This window comes from Patagioenas fasciata, chromosome 15, assembly GCF_037038585.1.
Source record: "Patagioenas fasciata isolate bPatFas1 chromosome 15, bPatFas1.hap1, whole genome shotgun sequence".
Taxonomy (NCBI): Eukaryota; Metazoa; Chordata; class Aves; order Columbiformes; family Columbidae; genus Patagioenas; species Patagioenas fasciata.
Window position 1 is genome coordinate 12,396,847 of NC_092534.1, and position 16,957 is coordinate 12,413,803.

Sequence of the window (16,957 nt, forward strand, 5' to 3'; positions counted from 1 at the left end):
CATCGCAAATTAAATGTGCCTGGTACGTTTTTTCGTGTTTCCTGCATTACATACTCCTCCCAACCCTGTTCTTCCATTCCCAGGAGAGCAGCAAGGCTCACTCTCTCCCTGCAATGTATAATAAAGCTAAAATACACAGCACTGCTGCCAAACGGGCACAGAGAGCATGGCATGAGAGAGCGAGGAGGAGCTGGCATCCACATCACCTATTCCAGCCGTTCCTTTTGTATTTTATTGGATTTCAAACCAGCAAACAACAAGCCTTGCACAGATGGAGCATCACCGCAGCGGTGTTATGCTGTTGTCAGCTCATTTCTCCACCCTGGGTAATAGCTGCCATCAATGTGTGCTCTGAGGGAGCATTTCCCACAGAGAGCAGCACGTTTCAGGGCCAGAACCTGTGTTTATTCACAGGTGAGTGTTTTTAAAAGGTTCTTCACTGAAGTCTGAAAGTCTTGGTATTTCCCTTGCCTCCAGAGCACTTTCTGAGCCTTTCCCTGCTGGATTTTACCCAGGACTGAAGGGAAAAGCGATGGGGACTCCTGCCCAGGGCGCTTCAGAGAAATTCTTATCAATGGAATCCAGGCACTGCAAATAAGAGCGGCAGACCCCCCAAAACCAGGCAGACACTGTTTAATTCCATGGACACTAATACTTGTATGGACCTGCCATCCCAGATCAACACAGCAATGTGTGATTTACACTTCACTGTACAGGTGCCTTTTTAATCAACAGGAGAGTCAGAATTCTGCCTGGAGAAGGGATGGAAAGCACAGGCAGAGAAACAGGGGGAAGAACGACCTTGTTGAGTAATTGGTTTGCACTGGGAACAGGGCAATACCATTCCCTGGACACCTACGGTCAGCTGTGCTGTGCTGGCATTTTGCATCAGCAAGAAACCCCAAACCTAGTGGCAATTCCTCTGTTTCCTGCAACAGAAGTTTTGCTCTTTCAATGGCCTTTCAGTGACAGAGGCAGGAGATCTGCCACTTGCTCACACTGCAGCATTCAGGACCACGAGCCAGCAAAAAGGTGTCTGCTCCCTCCACGACCAAGGAAGGAAGCAATTTCCGTGAGTTGGCTTTAATGCAATTTTCCCTGGAAGAAAGGAGTTGCAAATAACATTAGGTTGTCATGCCCAATGGATGGCAGCAATTGATGGGGTGCCCAGATCCTCTGCAGCCGCTTTTGGTGGGAGCATGAAGTGCAGCTGCTATCAAGAAAACCTCCCCTGATTTGGGAGAGGGGAAACAAAGCCCCCATCACTGCAGCCCCCATTCCACTGGCTCATCCCAGTTTGCCCGTCCCTGAGCTGCAGCCAGTGTTAGCAGAGAGGATAAAGCTCTGCCCATGCTTCTGCTGTGGCCAAATCCATCACTGTGAAGACACAAGTGGCTCTGAGGTCTCCCCACAAGAAATCAGGTCTTGCCCCATTAAAGTCACACAGTGTGTGAACTGTTTTACCAGGGGACTTCTGAACACCTGCTTAGGCAGAAAGTGTATGAAATATCACAAAATTAGGCGAAGAAAAGGTGCCGAGGAGCCAGGTAGCATGAATTGGAAGAGAGAGCACAGAGGTTTGCAGTTTCCATGTACTGCTGCTTGGACCTTTGTTCTGAAAGCTAAAACTACCATGGAAAATGAGGGTGCAGGAGGAGAAAGAGGTATCCCCAGGCCTCTCCCTGAGAAACTCACAGCGAGGGGATAACAGTGGGGCTCCCCAGCCTGGCCTGGGCCACCCCTTGCTGCTCTGTCTGCAGACACAGCCCTGTGCTTTGGGAAACACCATTCCCAACCTCCCACCCAAGCAGACTCCAGGGTGGGGAGGCAGGTGATGTCCCCACACCATGTGCAGGCCAAAGTCTCCAGCCTTTTAGCTCCATATTGCTCCCTGGCTTGTAAGTGGTTTCTATTTGTTTTGACACTTTCCTATTCTATCTGCTGCATTTTATCTGCTACTTTAAATCTTTGTTAGTGAATAGGGTCTTACTAGAATCATTAAGTTCCATTCAACTCATCCAAACACAACCCATTAGCTTTATTTGTTGCCTGGTTTCCTTATCTGCACTGATGTTATCTGCCTGTTCCTGTTGTAAAATAAAAGTTTCCTTATTGAAAGGAAGAAAGCAGTTTGCTGAAGGCAGAGGTTCCTTTTGTGCTTACCCTGACCGACAGAGAAAGATCCTTCCAGAAAGGGAGGAAGGATGAAACCTCAGCAGAAACAGCCTCTTCAGCTCAAAAAAGGCTGCAAGAAGAAGGGAAGGGAGGATTTGTTGGATACACCCGCTGTGACAGATTTAGCATCGCTATGACAGAGACAGGTGAGCACCGCAAGCAGAGCAGGATGCACCCAGGTACTGCCTGGTTATGTGTGTTTGTAATATTATAATAGTCAATCCACTGAGCAGCTGATATTTAAGCACCGAGTGTTAGAGGTGCCGCATATCTGCAGCTCACCCTGGCTCAATTATGTCCTCACAATCCCAAATATGTCCAGGAAGAATTTTTCAGGTTTTAGTTTTTATATGACCAGTGCTTTTAAGACCTAGTTACCTGAAGAGAGGTTTCAAAAGGGATGAGGAGGGTAATCAGACTTCCAAAAGTGTCCAGCACATCCGCAAAGCAAAATGCTTAGTGCCTAAACAGAGAAAAGCCTGGCTCACAGAAGCTCACGGCCCTTATTAAGCTTATGATCAACCAGAAGAGAACTGTGATTACAGCAGTGACTAAGTGACGGCTTATTGCTGCAGGCTGAAATGAAATCAAGGAATTGGGCTGTCTTTGAAGAGCACAGCTGAAAGACTGAGCACAGAGCAAGATTTCAGGCTTAGCAACCCTAAGCCCAGCTCAGTGAGATGCTGTAAAGCAGAGAGCAGCAGAATGAGCACAGCCTATCTCTGGGATAGCACTTGGTGAGCAGGAGAGAGCACAGGAGTCAGATTGTGCTTAGGAGCCAGAGTCAGTCCTCCCATGTTCTCTTCTCACTTGGCCCTGACCACTCATCGCCATCACAGAGGTGCAAGCAAGGCAATTAACTGTGCTTCAGATTCATTGCTAAACCTACAGCAAGATGAAGACCTAATCTTCCCATTCTGCTCTATTTATTGAGAATCAGAAAGTGCTATAAGAAGGGTTCTCGAAGGAGGTGACTTTTGCTATGCAGCTCACTGGAAGAGTCACTGAACCAATTCAGAAGTTTAATCAACTGAGACGAGGCTGACGGTACAGAACTGCAGGGTTTGACCAGGAACAGAATAATTAGAAGAAAAAACAGGGACCACACAGTGTTTTTAGTTTCCTTGATGCCATTTGGCATCCAAAGCACTGAGCACCAGCCCAGACACAGCTCTGCCAGATATAACGAGCTCTAATAACACTGCAAGAGCTATTAACCTGAACACTGCTTCTTTGTCACAGCCAGGATTATAAGCCCTTTAACACCTCTTTCAAGAGAGTATTTCTCAGTAGTTATAGCATTATTTAAAGACTGCAAAAAAAGACAGTAAATTCTTTAGGAGCAAGGTCTTCTGTCAGGTCAGTGAAGAAGTTGCAGGAACCAGCAATAGGACTCAAGAATTGCCCTTGTTACAACACCCTCACACTCAGCACAGGCAACAGAAACAGGGAAAACAAAAATACATGCGGAGTACTGTGAAATAAAGTAGTGTCTCCTCTAATTAAACGCTAGAGGAAACTTTCATCTATACTTTTTCCCCAGCATCTCACTCATTTAAACTCACCTCCCTCAGCAAATCCAAAAGGCACCAGAGTCTTTACTGCTGCCCTATATGGCTCCCCCCCCAGCTTGTTAATGCAGACTCAGGTGGGCTCCAAGTAATTTACTGCTTCTCCATCTAAAGAGGAGTTCAAGCACCCCTCTAAATTCTGCTTCAGAAACAGAAAAGGAGAAGGGAAGGGAAGTCTGTACTATTTTTAAGTTTCTAGGGGAGAAAAAGGGTCAGACACTGTTGTGTTTGAACTCAGAGATGTGGCGGTTTTTAGGTTAAGTCGGCAAGTGCAAGCACTTTTTCCTGTCTTACACTTGCAGAGGTAAGAACAGGAAAACAGGAGGAGAAAAATAGTGGAGAGCAACTAAGTAGTTAAGTAAGAGCTCTGCAGAAATCTTACAAGTCATCATGCAATGTTTCATTTAGGGCAATCATGTAAGGAAGGGGACTGAATGAGCACATTTGGAAGTCATAAGACAGACTTAGGCACAGGATTCACTGGGGCAGAGAGATCCCCAGTAATTACTGAGCTGTGCTGCAGGATTTCTCGTGTGTGGGTTGGTGCAGCTGGAAATTACGGACAAAGTATATTTAAAACAACATTAAGCAGGCCTGGCTCAGCTGCTTCTTATGGGGGTTTTTAGTGGGAGCTGTTTCTTGTGGCTTTTTCAGGCTTTCCTCAAGGGAAAAAAAAAATAAATAAAAAGGCTGAAACTTAAATCTCCAGGAAAAGAAGGTTGAAGGGGCCTGTGCAGCAATGTGCTTCATTCCTCTGCTCGAAGCCAGAGCTGCCCATATCATTTCTAGCAGAACCTCGGATGCCTTTGAAAGCTTCCTAGGACGGAGAACTCTCATTTTCCATGCTGCAGACACTTGCAGAGTCTCAGTCTCCTTCTACCTGAAGTGTTTATTCCTAATGTTGAACGTAAATCTTGCCCTATCCCCACTGGATATGGGCAGGCTGTTTGTTTGCTCTCTTTCATCTGCCACTCTTCTGTACAAGGACGGATGCTGTCCCAGCACTTTGCCTCTGAGATGTTCCCGTGGGGCTCTGACGCCAAAGAGATGAAGGAAAGTCCCTTAGATGAGTTTCTCTCCTCCCTATTGCCAAAGTTTGGGCTGGCAAGTGTAAATCCCATACAGATTAGCGGTCAGAAAGCAAAAGACATGTCATCTTAAAGTCTGTTTTAATCTTCCCAAGCCAACCAAAAGAGATTTTTTGGAGGGTAGATGCTTCTCACCTGATGTTTTTCTTAATATTGTTGTTGCTATAGAAGGTTCCAGTTCTCCATTTACAGCTTTTTCTGCACAGCTCCTTGTATATACTCTCAACAGGTCCCTCTGCTTCCCCTGTTTCTGGCCCTGCCCCAAGGACAGGTGAGATTATTTTGGCAAATTGATTTATTGGTGTCTTGTACCATGGGGGTTTGATCTTCCGCAAGGATCCTGGAGTGAGATCTGCAGAAGAGCTAATGTTTCTTAACGAAAAGTGCTGGGATTTGTGGCAGATGAGACAGTTGTTTCATTTCTGTGTAATACTGTTCACTGAAGGACTTGGAAAAAGTATTTTGACAGATCCCTGATGACTTATTTCAAAGCATAAAATACTTAGTGCCAATTTAAGGAAATAATTAGAAACGGAAATACACATTAATTTTTTTCATTTTAGTTTAGATTTCAGCACTTAAAACCCTTACTTTCTTTGAAAGAGAACTTTAAATGCTTATTTCAAAGTTTTGTTCTCCAAGTCATGTATTGCTGGAAAAAAGGGATTAAAATTCTGTTCCTATAAGAGAGGCCCTGCCAAGCTGCCTGTTTATTGATGAGCAGATCTCAAATATTTGTGCTTTGGATTTGGCTCATTAAACTTCTCTGAAGAGGGATGCTTGTCCAAGCCCTTGAAGGTGGAAAAAACTGGTGGATGATTCAAAAGGCGGCAATACGAATGTCTTTGTATATTAAGCTTTTTAAATATTTCAGTGTTTTTCCCCAAAGAACTTGGAAGGTTGAGACTTCTAGTTCTTTGCTATAAATGACTAATTTGAATAATGTGGGCAACACAATAATATTTTTTTATTTGAAAGCTTATTATGCACCTGAAGCCAAGATGACTTTAATGATTTACCCGTTTATGCCACTGGTGTGTCAGTCATGAGCTTTTTGAGCATCTCCTATTGCTTCAATAATCAGACTTTCTCTAACCGTGTGTCTCAGTGCTATGGAGATATGCATATATAGTGATATAGATGGATGGATTTTTGCTTGCTTCCTAGTAGACAGAAACTTATCCAAAATCAGTGTGGGTTGAACGTAAACGTGTTCTGGGTGTGTTTTTTCCGATGCTGGATTAAGCACTGTCAAGAACTCCAGCTGGGCACGACATTTTAAGTCGGCTGGATCTTTTTTCTTTTTCCTTTTAAATTACAGTCAATGCAGCAAATTGCAGACAGGGGTGAGCCAAAACTGCTCGATATGTGAGGAATGTTAGACAACCCCACAACCGCATCTGTTTCAGTGAATAATACCCATTTGACCACAGGCATCCCGTGTGCTCCTCTGTCAGTGATACCCGGCAGCTGGAGTTCAAGATGCTGCAGCTGCAAAATCGGAGTGGGGAAAGAAAAGATTTTGAGCTCTCAGATACGGTAGGTGGCTGGGAAAATTGGCATGCAAACGTCTTCACTGGGTATGGCGCAACGGAAAGGTTTTTGCTCATGCCTGTGTTTGCTCAGCGCTGGCATCTCCTGGCAGTGCCCTAGGCACTAACTGGTGTGTGCTGCAAATAAGCAATGCAGCCATTAGGGCTTTTACCATCACCCTAATGGAAAGAGCTGATTAGGAAGCTTTTTGAGAAGGAGAGTGGGAAGGAAATGCTGTGCAATGGCCTGACCTAAGCAGCTGGGAGAGCTGGTAGCAGCTCAGTGGAGGATCTGCATAAAATGCCCTTGGGAGTGCTTTGCAGAGCTAAGTGAATTTCCCACTTTGCCTTTTCGAAGGCAGCAGGAGCAAACGCGATGTTTCAAGGCGTGCTAGACCCACTTTCATCATGCGTTACTTACTTAAAAGTTCTAAGCTTCAAGAAGATTGTGAGATCTCAAAGATTTGCTATTTATTTTACAGCAAGGGGTTATTAACTACTCTGTCTCCCCATCCTGATACTTGATGGTGACCTTTTACTGGCCTGCAAGGGAGGAGTTGAAGGTCACAGTCTAGTTTCTGGAGTCCTTTGGTGTTTGAGTAACTAAAATTGCCATCTGAGACTTTTATGTAGGTCGGGATTTTCAGGCTAGTGCTTTTAGCCCTGTACTGTGAAAACACACATGGAGATAAGATAAACAAAACCAGGGCACTCAAAGCGAGTGTACTCAAAGCAATATCTTTATTTCAGCTACTTTTCCAAACAGTTGTGGGTAGGAAATACAGCACAGAAGCAGTTTGCCTAGCAAGAACTTTTCAGATATCCTTCATACAAATGGCTCTCGATGCAAACAGGAGACTGGGGGGAATGGGCAAGGAGGAACCGGAGAAAACATTTCTAGTTGCTGCATGTACCTTTCCACTGTTATGTCAATAATTTTTTTAGGAAAAAAGAAACTGAATCCCTTAAAATATCACTGCTTATAATAAAGCACCTTTTATCTTTGCAGTGAAGCACCTTTTTTCTTTCTGGTTTCTTCTCAACTTCCCAAAAATGAGGGATCCTAAGGCAAGGTCCACCATTTTCCTTAAAATCGGAAATACACATGTTCCCAGCCAAGCTGGATGTTCTTGTGAGAGAAGTACTGCCAGCAGTACAGAAGTCAAGCAAAGTTATAGCACATGGTTGCAGCTGTACTTAAAACTATGTGCCTCTGAAAAAGCTTTGCCAGATCAATATGCTGTTATTTATCTAATTCTAGCATTATGCTTTCAGAATGTAATATTACATGAAATTGAACAAAAATGTAATTTAGGGTAAAAGTACTGTGCAAAATATTGTTCTTAATGCTTGTGCATTCTTGCCCACCTGAGTGGAGCAGACCTGTTGTAGGTGCTGGCAAGTGTGGGCTCTTATTAGCAATCAGCACACTGCAGAGATCCCCCAGTATGGTTGTAGGAGCAATGACGTTACAAAACTAGCACCCATAAATGGTATCTGAAGATGACCCTTAGATGTAATTAAAATACTTTCTCTAAAACAGAGCAAAGAGGTTCAATTTTTTGCTGCCAACTTGGGAAATTCTTCAGGGATATAACTGGGGCTGCAGAACTGAGGTCTTCTGCACATCTTCTCCAGGGCCCATAAGGGCTGAAACCTTCTCAGTACTTGTGTAGTTTGCATCACCTTGAAACAGTAATTTCTGTTCACACAGGTGTCCTTGGTATGGACAGACAACCCTGCCAGCAAGCCTGGAAGCCAGTGGAACCAGACATAAGCATTTCTAATGTATCTACCAAAGCTTTGAGCCTAAAGCTGGTGAACAGCTACTCTACGGCTGGCTTGATTAAATGGCCATTGAAGATGATGTAAACATCAGACTCCTCGCTATAGATGGCGTTTTCTCGCTCCCGCTTGAACATCCTCACCCAGACCTCCTCTCCTTCCTGCAGGTCCAGCATCAGGCTCTGGCTCTGCATGATGCTTCGATCGCTGGGCTGGGCGTAGAGGATGGCCACCTCTTTCTCATTCTTCATCAAGTGCAGGTAGGTTTCCTTGAAGTTCCAGGTGTGGACATTGAGGCTGAAGTAGTAGATTCCTGCCACATAGCAGAAGAACTTCCCCGAGAACATGTTGAAGTGCTTGTAGAGGTTCACGAACTCGGTGTCGAAAGTGACGTGCTGGAAGTAGTCTGAGCTGTGAAGGGGTTTTCTCCGACCCACAGAGAAAGCAGCGTAGAGCTGCTTGCAGGAATGGCCTTGCGGGCCAGGTTGGCCTTTCTGTCCTTTCCGTCCATTAAAACCACGTAGGCCTCTTTCTCCTTCCTTCCCAACTGCTCCAGGGTTCCCTTTCTGTCCCATTTCACCCTTCTCACCTGCGAGCATAAAGTAAAATGTTGTCAAACACAAGCACGTGAAGCCCAATCCATAGACACATCCTGCTGGAGATAACCACAAAGGCAGCTTCTAAAACACTGTTTTCCCAGCACAGATATCTGGAAGCATTGGTCAGACACCAGCACCTTCCAAATTCTCAGAAGGATAAAAATGCCGGGTGAAACCCTGGCCCCAATTAGCTTGTGGTGCCGAAGTCCAATGTCCAATGGTAGAACTGGTTGCCTGAATCCAGAATTCATGAAACCAGCTCCTTCTTGCAGAGGTTTGAGCAAGAAAGTTCACTGATTTTACTGAGGTCTGATTTGGGCCTGGGAAAAGTGGTTGGGTTTGTGCACCCTCACTCACGGGACTCCTTGACTTGTCTCCACTATTATGTGCTTTGTTTTTGGAGTCATCTCTCCTTGTATCTAACTCTATCATTTAGTAATTCTGTGATAACGTTTGTATCTGGTTTTTAGTGTGACCTAACCTGAGCTCCCAGTGATTCTGGTTTTTGATGGATTAGAGCCTTTTGCCAACATATTTACATCTTGTGGCATATCACCCCTTGACCTTATTTTGGGTAAACAAAGTGGATGAGCTTTTGGTGTAAGGAAGACCAGAGCTTGCAAAATGAGGGTGAGCAAGCAAGATAAAGATGTTATCACAGTCGTCAGCTTTACCCACCTTTGAGGATGGTGATATCTATAGTGGGCTGGACTTTGGGTACCGAATAGGCAGGGTCGCTGCTCATCCTTGTGTATCGTGAGGAGACGATGGAGACGGGCTGCTCTGAAGGTCCACAGCATCGCACGCATGAGAGGCGACGCGGTTCCCGTCTCGGCTGACCCTCCTCCAGCACCGCACCGACGTTCGCAGTGGACGCCAGGAGCAGGAGAAACACGGCGCTCATCTTCAGCAGAGCCAGCTGGACCCAGCAAAGAACAGAAATTATTAACATGGTGATTCAAATCAGAGCTTCTGATGGGCCATCTGTTAATGTTCCCGCAAGGCACGTTTCTTCTGATTAATTATTAGCTTATCTGGTAGTGGAACCAGGAGACTCCAGGTAGGAAGGGTGCCCTGGTGAGTACTGTTTACAAGCAATGGAAAAGGCAATCCCTGTCTCTCATTACTTACAGGTGAAATATCTGACAAGAGGCATCATGTTTGAAAACAAAGCAACAACAACAAAAAACCACACACACCAAAACCTGCTGAGATTAGAAGCTGAAGCTGAGATGTTTGAAGCTCTTGTAGCTCAAGGCACACTTGCTGCCCTTGGCTGTTCTTGGAACAGCCCTTGTGAAAGGTAAAAGGCTTGAAGCGTTGCTCTGTTGGTTGCTCTTTCTTGCATTGCCATTCTGGAAGGTTCAAAATCAGATGCAGAAAATGAAACTTTATTTAAATATAGAGCCTAAACCCATTTGTGGTTGTGGGGTTTTTTTGTTTGGTTGGTTGAGGTTTGATTTCGGTATTTTTAGGAAAAACCTGAATGGAAATATGGAAACGAAATTAAAATAAATCAAAAGCATTTGTCTGTTTAGAGTAGTCTCTCTCAGCCTCTTTCCAAGGTGATCTGGCCAAGCACTTTGTGGCTTTGACCATACCCACGTGCTGCTCCTAGCAGAATTTCTGTGTACACTTTCCATTTTTATTTTCCAGGGCGCAGAATGGAAAGCCAAATAGCTGCAACAAATGGACCGGACTGGGATTTGCTCTACACAAACACTAGTTTTTGAGATCATCTATTACATTTTCATCTGCTACTGGCAAGCTCCAAAGGCCCTGAATTCTGGGTAAAATGAACAGAGAGAAAATGTTTCAGGGAGTGCACATGATGTGAGTTTTCTCCACCTCCCCATCGCCTTCTTTCCTAGGAAGGGATTGGAGCCTGGGAGATGCTTCCTCATACCATCCATAATTAGTGTAATTCTCCTGATTGCAGTGGTGTTTCATACAAGATAGATTTTGGATCGATGCCTTTCTGGACCTTATCCAAAGTCCAATTAGTTGGATGGAGTCTTGCTGACCTCAGACTGGAAGAGCTTTTACAGCTGCTCTTCTACCAGCTTTAATTCCTGGAATAGTTGGTAAAGGTAATTGTTGAATGCCCTGGCTTTCAGAAATAGCTCAGTGAATGCACAGGTCACATCTGCAGAGTGAGGGGTTCTTGCCTTGGAGCTTTACAAAGGCTTCACTGGGCCAGTTGAGAAAATTTGGGGAAAAAAAAGTATCAGTCTAGGGCAAGGGCATTCTTGGGAAATGCTTCTTTCTAGTTCTTACCTGCTCCAAAAGAACTGTGATTCGCACCTTTTATTACTTGATGCAATCCAGCTCCCTGGAAACCCGATGAATACTTATTAACAGCAACACGATAACTTTGCTTCTGACAGTGGCGAAAATTCTTTCATCAAATCTATCACAACTTGAAATGATCTTTCTATTCATAGTCATACATCATTCTAGGTACAAGTCTGAGGAGGGATTAATACTCCTTTTACATTAGTGTTCAGGGCCTGACTTCTATTTTCATTAAGTCCTTTTTAATTTTCATTCACTTCTTAAGCCATCGTTGTGATGACAAACAGGAACAGAAACACAATGTAAGTCTAAAAGGACAGCAGGTCACAACCAGTCATACGTGACCAGAACAAAAAGTTTGCACCGCAGAGAGAATTTGGTGTTTGCGCGATGTTTCTGGGGTCTCCTCTGCAGTAATTGAAGTTTTTATATATTCATAATGGTCTAAAGAAGACCCCATGTCCATTCAGAGTCCCAGGGAGTCAGGGCAAATACATCCTTCATGGCTCTAAAAGCTATTTAGGAGTCAATAACCTGCAGATAAAGTATAGGGCATTGGATTACATTATCAGACCATTAAAACCGGATGATGTAATTGCTCATAATACCTTCATGAAGAAGAACATTCATTAAGAGGAACATTCACAATGAGTGGAAGGGAAAGGATTCATAAATATGAAGAAATTGCTTTTCATTTTTATAGAACAATATTCTCCTTAAGATGAATGGCTTTCATATATATATAAATGTGTATATATATATATGTATATAATCCATCAAGCTTTTTATTTCCACATTTTTTACTTGCTATGAATGATCTGCATCAAAAGTGCTGGTTTTCCAGTGACACCTGGAATTCCAAGTGTCTACCAGTGAAAAAAAAGCCAAATTCCTCTCATGCAGGGCTCTAGAGATGCCACAAACCTTTCCTAGAGAAGGGCAGAAACCATCATTTCCAGCTCAGGGAGTTAAATGATGTGATTCTTTCTTCTTGCGTGCAACTTCTTATTTAAATATATTTTCTTGACACTATTAACTCAGAGAGAGCACCTTGATCGATTTTTTTTTTTTTGGCCAATGATTGAGTTTACTCTTATAGCTCAAGATAGACAGCTTATGTATGAGGCACATTTGCTCATGCAAAGCTTTTAAATCATTCTGTGTACCTGAAGAATCTCAATACTTCGATATAAAGCAACACATCTGGGCAATAGAAAGGATAAGAAATCCCTATAATATTTGCAAAAAATAGCTTGCTTTCTCTGCAGACAGAGGAAATAAAGCAAGAAGGCGAAGCAAGCCAGCCTGGAAGCTGGACCAAAAGGTTTTCCCTGTGGTTAATAACGTGGAGTTTCCAACCTGACCCCTGATCATGGTCAAGCCACAACTGGCCCATCAGCACTGCCAGCAGCCCCTCTGGGATGTGTAGGTCAAGCCGAAGGTACAAATCTACCTTAATCTACCCCAGGCCCATGTTTTCCAGGGGTACAGTAAGTCCTTACCTTGCAGGGATACTGAAGAATAAATCCCAGTAATAACTGTGCTGAGCTCACGCGCTGCTTTGCTGAGAGTTCACGAGGCAGAAATTGGTCTTGGATCCCTGAGTCGTGCTTGAAATTTCTGCTGACATTTTCCTTCCTGTTATTCCTTGGGCTCCACTTGGAAAAGCAATCTATGACTATCTTTGCTTTAAATTCACCAGACAACACCAGCCACTGCCCATTTTAAATTAATGACAAATCTGGACTGAAAACCCAAGAGGGCAGTTAAGATTAAAACCTTTTTTTGCGCCACAGAGACGGAAAACACACGGATGTGTCAGGCGTGAACCTTGGCATCGTTCCAGAGACGGAAAACATCCTGGGTCTGATTTTTTACCTTTTGTTTTCTTTCAAATCCCGATCTCCTCGCTGCTACAGACCTTGCATCGCCGGCAGCAGGAAACGAAGCATCGTTAGGGCTGGGTTCGTCTGGACGATGGACTTCCTCTTGGAAATGATTTGTTTGGGATTATTTTTCTTCTATATTTTCTTCCCCAAGAGGATCTAAAATTTCTTCATGAGCAACTTATTGTAGAAAAACTCAAAACACTGAAGGAGCTTGTGTGTTTTCCAAGGCAAAGCTCAGCGGTTCCTCTGCCCGCGGGGCAGCTCCTCCCTCACGCGACGTGGCAGAGATGCTCGAGCTGAGCATCCCGAGCCCATCTGCAGCCATGACTTGAAGGCTCACAGACAAGAATATTTGGATCACAACGAACAATGTGGTTTAAAATTTTCCACTGTCTGTAGCGGTTTGCAGATGACCAACATTAACGCCCTCTTGTCCGTAGGGTTTATGCAGCGTGCTGGGGTGAAGCAGAAGAGGTTGGGAAATGCTGCTGGATACAGGCGGGTTGGTTTGAGTTGTGAGTGGGGTGGGGATGGAGCAAAGCCAGGATCTGTATTTCTAACAACCTGGATGAACTCTTGGTCAGTGAGTTTGTAGCTCCATCTCTAATTATTTCGGGTTTCTTTAATTTTTATTTTTCTGATGCTTCTTTAGCATGTGCTTATTCCCAGTGTGGGTGAATTGCCCCAATTCCTCTGTCCTGGGAGGAGCTGTGAAAAACCTGCACCCCACCAGTTTGTGCCACTGAGCAGCGGCAGCTCCTGCGGTCACCACGTGCTCCCTCCAGCTGTGGTTTTACCCGTCAGACATGAGAAAGGATGAGGATCCCAAGCAAACGTCCCTTCCTGCTGCCTGCACATGCTCAGGCTTATGGGACTGTGTTGGATTTAACGCAGTCTTCAGCAGACGCTATGGGAGGAGATGCTGTGCCTGTATGGAAATGGTCCCGTGCACCTGGGGTCCAGCATCTTTGCATGGTACCACCTTTCCTGGTCTGTGGCAGGGGTTGCTATCACACTTACCTCAGCATAGACAGGGAGCAAAAGGATGTTTGCTGGTTCCTTTCCTAAGCAAACAACTCTTCCCTATCTCGCTCTTCTCACCCCTGTCTACCCCTCTGGCGCCAGGAACATGCCTGCACTGTCCTGGGAATGGTCCTGCTCGGGGCTGGGCGGCTCCTTGCAAGCGATCCCATCTCCGTAGCAAGCCCAGACACTGATTCAGCCCGGCACAGGGCGCATTACAGTTAAGTCACTCCCAGTGCAGCTTCTCTGATGGAGCAAATCACCCTGATGAAGTATATGGCACCAACGCTCCTTCGCCCTTCCCAGCAGAAAAGCAGCTTTCCTGTGACTTGTCACCGCTGACTCAGCCGCTCCGGGAACTCAGTTTTCTGTCTGCCGAAATAAAGCAGGCAGAGGGGCCCCTGCAGCAAGTCCCATGGGTGCTGTCACAGCTGGGTGGGTGGCAGCGCCAGGACACCGCTGCTGGCAGCAGCAGCACCATCCCATCCCTGCTGCAAAGCCCTGCTCACAGCTCAGGAGTGAGCAGCACCTTTCAAAGGGCTACAGTTCCCTGGCGAGGCTGGAGAAATAAAAGTTTCCATGTCTGCAGAGAACGCCAGGAAACGGCTTTTTCCTGCATCAGATCAGGCACCGTCCCACTGCTCAGCTGCAGCTGAGACCAAAAGCAGACTATACGGAAGCATCATTCTGAGGTGCTAAGAGCAGTTAATGAAACAAGAAGTGCTAGCAGGGACAAACTAAAGCCAGCTCAGCAATAACCTGGCCTTGCACTTATTTCACCTGCTGCAGTGAAGCAGAAAAAGTGAGATGAAGCATGGCAGGCAGAGACCGCCTCTTTTCACGACTCACCCAAGCACCCTGCTTCTGCAGGGTGGGAACTCTTTGTTCCCTATGGCAAGAGTATTTTTCCCCCTCCCAAGTTATTCAGATCCATTTAACTTACCTTGTGACTCAGAACCCCTTGTCTTTTACTTTCCTTGCTGTTGCTTAGCAGGATGCATAATATGAAAGCTGCTGTTCACTCAGGTATTTCAGTTCTCGGTGGCTGCTGCAGCTTCCTAGCTGGAGTCCAAATGAAACACTGAAAGTCAGGCCGGCTCCTTATGAAACCCAGTAACGAGGTTGTTTTCAAAAGCAGGGTTTTTTCTTGTTTCTTTACTTGCATCAACTCGTACTGGGTTTGTGTGCTTTTGTCCTGCTATAGGACTTGCAGCCAGTCTGTCGGGTTGCACGTTGCCTCTCACAATGATGGCAATGAAGACCAAAAAAATTTGTGAATAATAAAAATGAAAAGAATATCAAAAAACCACAGACTGAAAACCACATCCAGTGCTCTCGCCAAGAGAAAAAGTGCTGGGATCACATGGAAATAATTTTTCTTTGGGAGATTTCAGCGTCTTTTTAGGCAGGGGAAAGGAGCAGGGGAAAAAACCCAAAACCAAACAAGAAACACAACTCTGGCTTTCATGCATGAGCTGCAGAAGTGGTAAAAGCCTTTCGAAGGGGTGCAGCCATCGAAACCCCCGTGCTGAAAAACAAACCAGTGTCTCTTTGCTTCTGTGTGAGCAGATTTGGGGTCAGTCTCCGGAGGGTGATGTACAGCAACACAATGCTGGATTCTCTCCCTGATTCACAGGTTCAGGGGATAACACCTCATGCCAGCCCACCCATGTCAGGATGTGCTGAGCATGAGCATCCTACGAACGGGAGAGGACAGGGAGGCCCAGCCTCTTCAGTGGGTGTTTGCTGACAGTTTCTCTCACCACTTCATATTTACTGGTGTTGTGTTTTACACTAACTTCTCCATGACATCCAGAAATGTCTGGAGAGCAAGTTGCAATTACTTCATGTTAATCAGGACATGGAGCAGACACGGGGGTTTCAGAGCACATGTCCCCAGCCCTGGGACAGAGCCGCGCTGCACCCGTGCTGTTTGACTTCAGTGCCCATGCTTTCTTAGGTGGAACTGCACATTTAGTGATGTTTGATCTTAGTGCCCACAGCTGGAATTGCACACTTGGTCATTTCCAGCTCTTGAAAAAAAAAACAAACAAAACAACCACCAAACATTAGTGGTTTTATTTAAAACCAGGTTTGGGCTCTGGAATTTTTTTTCTGTGTTGTTTTTCTGTTTTGCAACTGCCTTCCATTAATTGTAAAAGTTAAAAGAGACAGGTGTCCTACATAGTGCAAGCTCCAGCATCATTCCTGCACTAAGACTGAAAACGAAAAGCAATGCTTTGATTGTCCTGAGAACATCAGGAGGGGAACGGTGTATTTTGTCCTCTTGCAGTGCCCTTCCTCACTTCAGGTCACAACTCAGCGCTTTGAATATTCCCCCCTGCAGTTCTCCTTTGGAAACAGTCTCTGCCTAACATAAGGAGAGATGAGATGTGACAGCACCTTAGGAACCTCTCTGCTTTTTCAAAATCCCTTCAAAGCCTCCCCGTCCCTCCCTGGCCCCACTGGGTGGGGGACATCTCAGAAATGTCCCCATCCCTGCTCCAGGTACCGATGTGTCCCAGTTCCCAAGTGCTCTGCACTGCTGTACACCCAGTGGTCCCCTGTCCCACACGGATCAGAGACAGGAGACTGTTGTCATGATGGAAAAGGGGGTTTGCACATCTTCACAGAGCTAAACAAGAAACAAAACAACCTTTTAAGTTTTAGTTGGACCTGGGTTATATATGGGAGAACTCAAACTATTTGCAGATTACTTATGTTGGGAATGTTTTCATATCGGCGCTGTTAAATAAAACTAGAAGGTCATTAAAATGGACTATGGCATGATTTTCTTTTTTTAATTAAAAAATCTGCAAGCAGAGTGATGAGGAGAGGAAATATGGGCTACTGGGGAGCAAGGGCTGCCCCTGTATCAAGGGGAGGGAAGATTCACATGTGCCACCAGTGCTGTGCTGGGATGCTGCAATAGCAATGACCAGCGAGGAGAAATGTAGAGGTTTGCTGCTGTCCCAGCATGAACCTGAGCAGCATCCAGCT

The 16,957-nt window shown here is 45.2% G+C and overlaps 1 protein-coding gene across 2 annotated transcripts; it reads right to left on the reverse strand.

Moving 5' to 3' along the window:
* Positions 1-7,088: 7,088 nt before the first annotated feature.
* On the reverse strand, positions 7,089-15,212 carry C1QTNF8 (C1q and TNF related 8). 2 transcript variants are annotated; one of them, XM_071815007.1, is made up of 3 exons: positions 14,901-15,212; positions 9,429-9,669; positions 7,089-8,740 (listed from the first exon to the last, which is right to left on the reverse strand). In XM_071815007.1, the coding sequence occupies exons 2-3, from the start codon at positions 9,652-9,654 to the stop codon at positions 8,193-8,195; spliced, it is 774 nt and encodes a 257-aa protein (XP_071671108.1). In that variant the 5' UTR covers positions 9,655-9,669; positions 14,901-15,212; the 3' UTR covers positions 7,089-8,192. The 2 variants fall into 2 exon arrangements, with proteins under 2 accessions (XP_071671108.1, XP_065706990.1); XM_065850918.2 differs by lacking the exon at positions 14,901-15,212 and adding an exon at positions 12,548-12,680.
* Between the last annotated feature and the right edge of the window lie 1,745 nt (positions 15,213-16,957).

Excerpts from the sequence above, each read along its gene's own strand:
- C1QTNF8 (XM_071815007.1), bottom strand. The coding sequence starts at position 9,654 with ATGAGCGCCGTGTTTCTCCTGCTCCTGGCGTCCACTGCGAACGTCGGT. Across the intron at positions 8,741-9,428 it reads AGATATCACCATCCTCAAAG|GTGAGAAGGGTGAAATGGGA; the intron begins GTGGGTAAAGCT and ends TTATGCTCGCAG.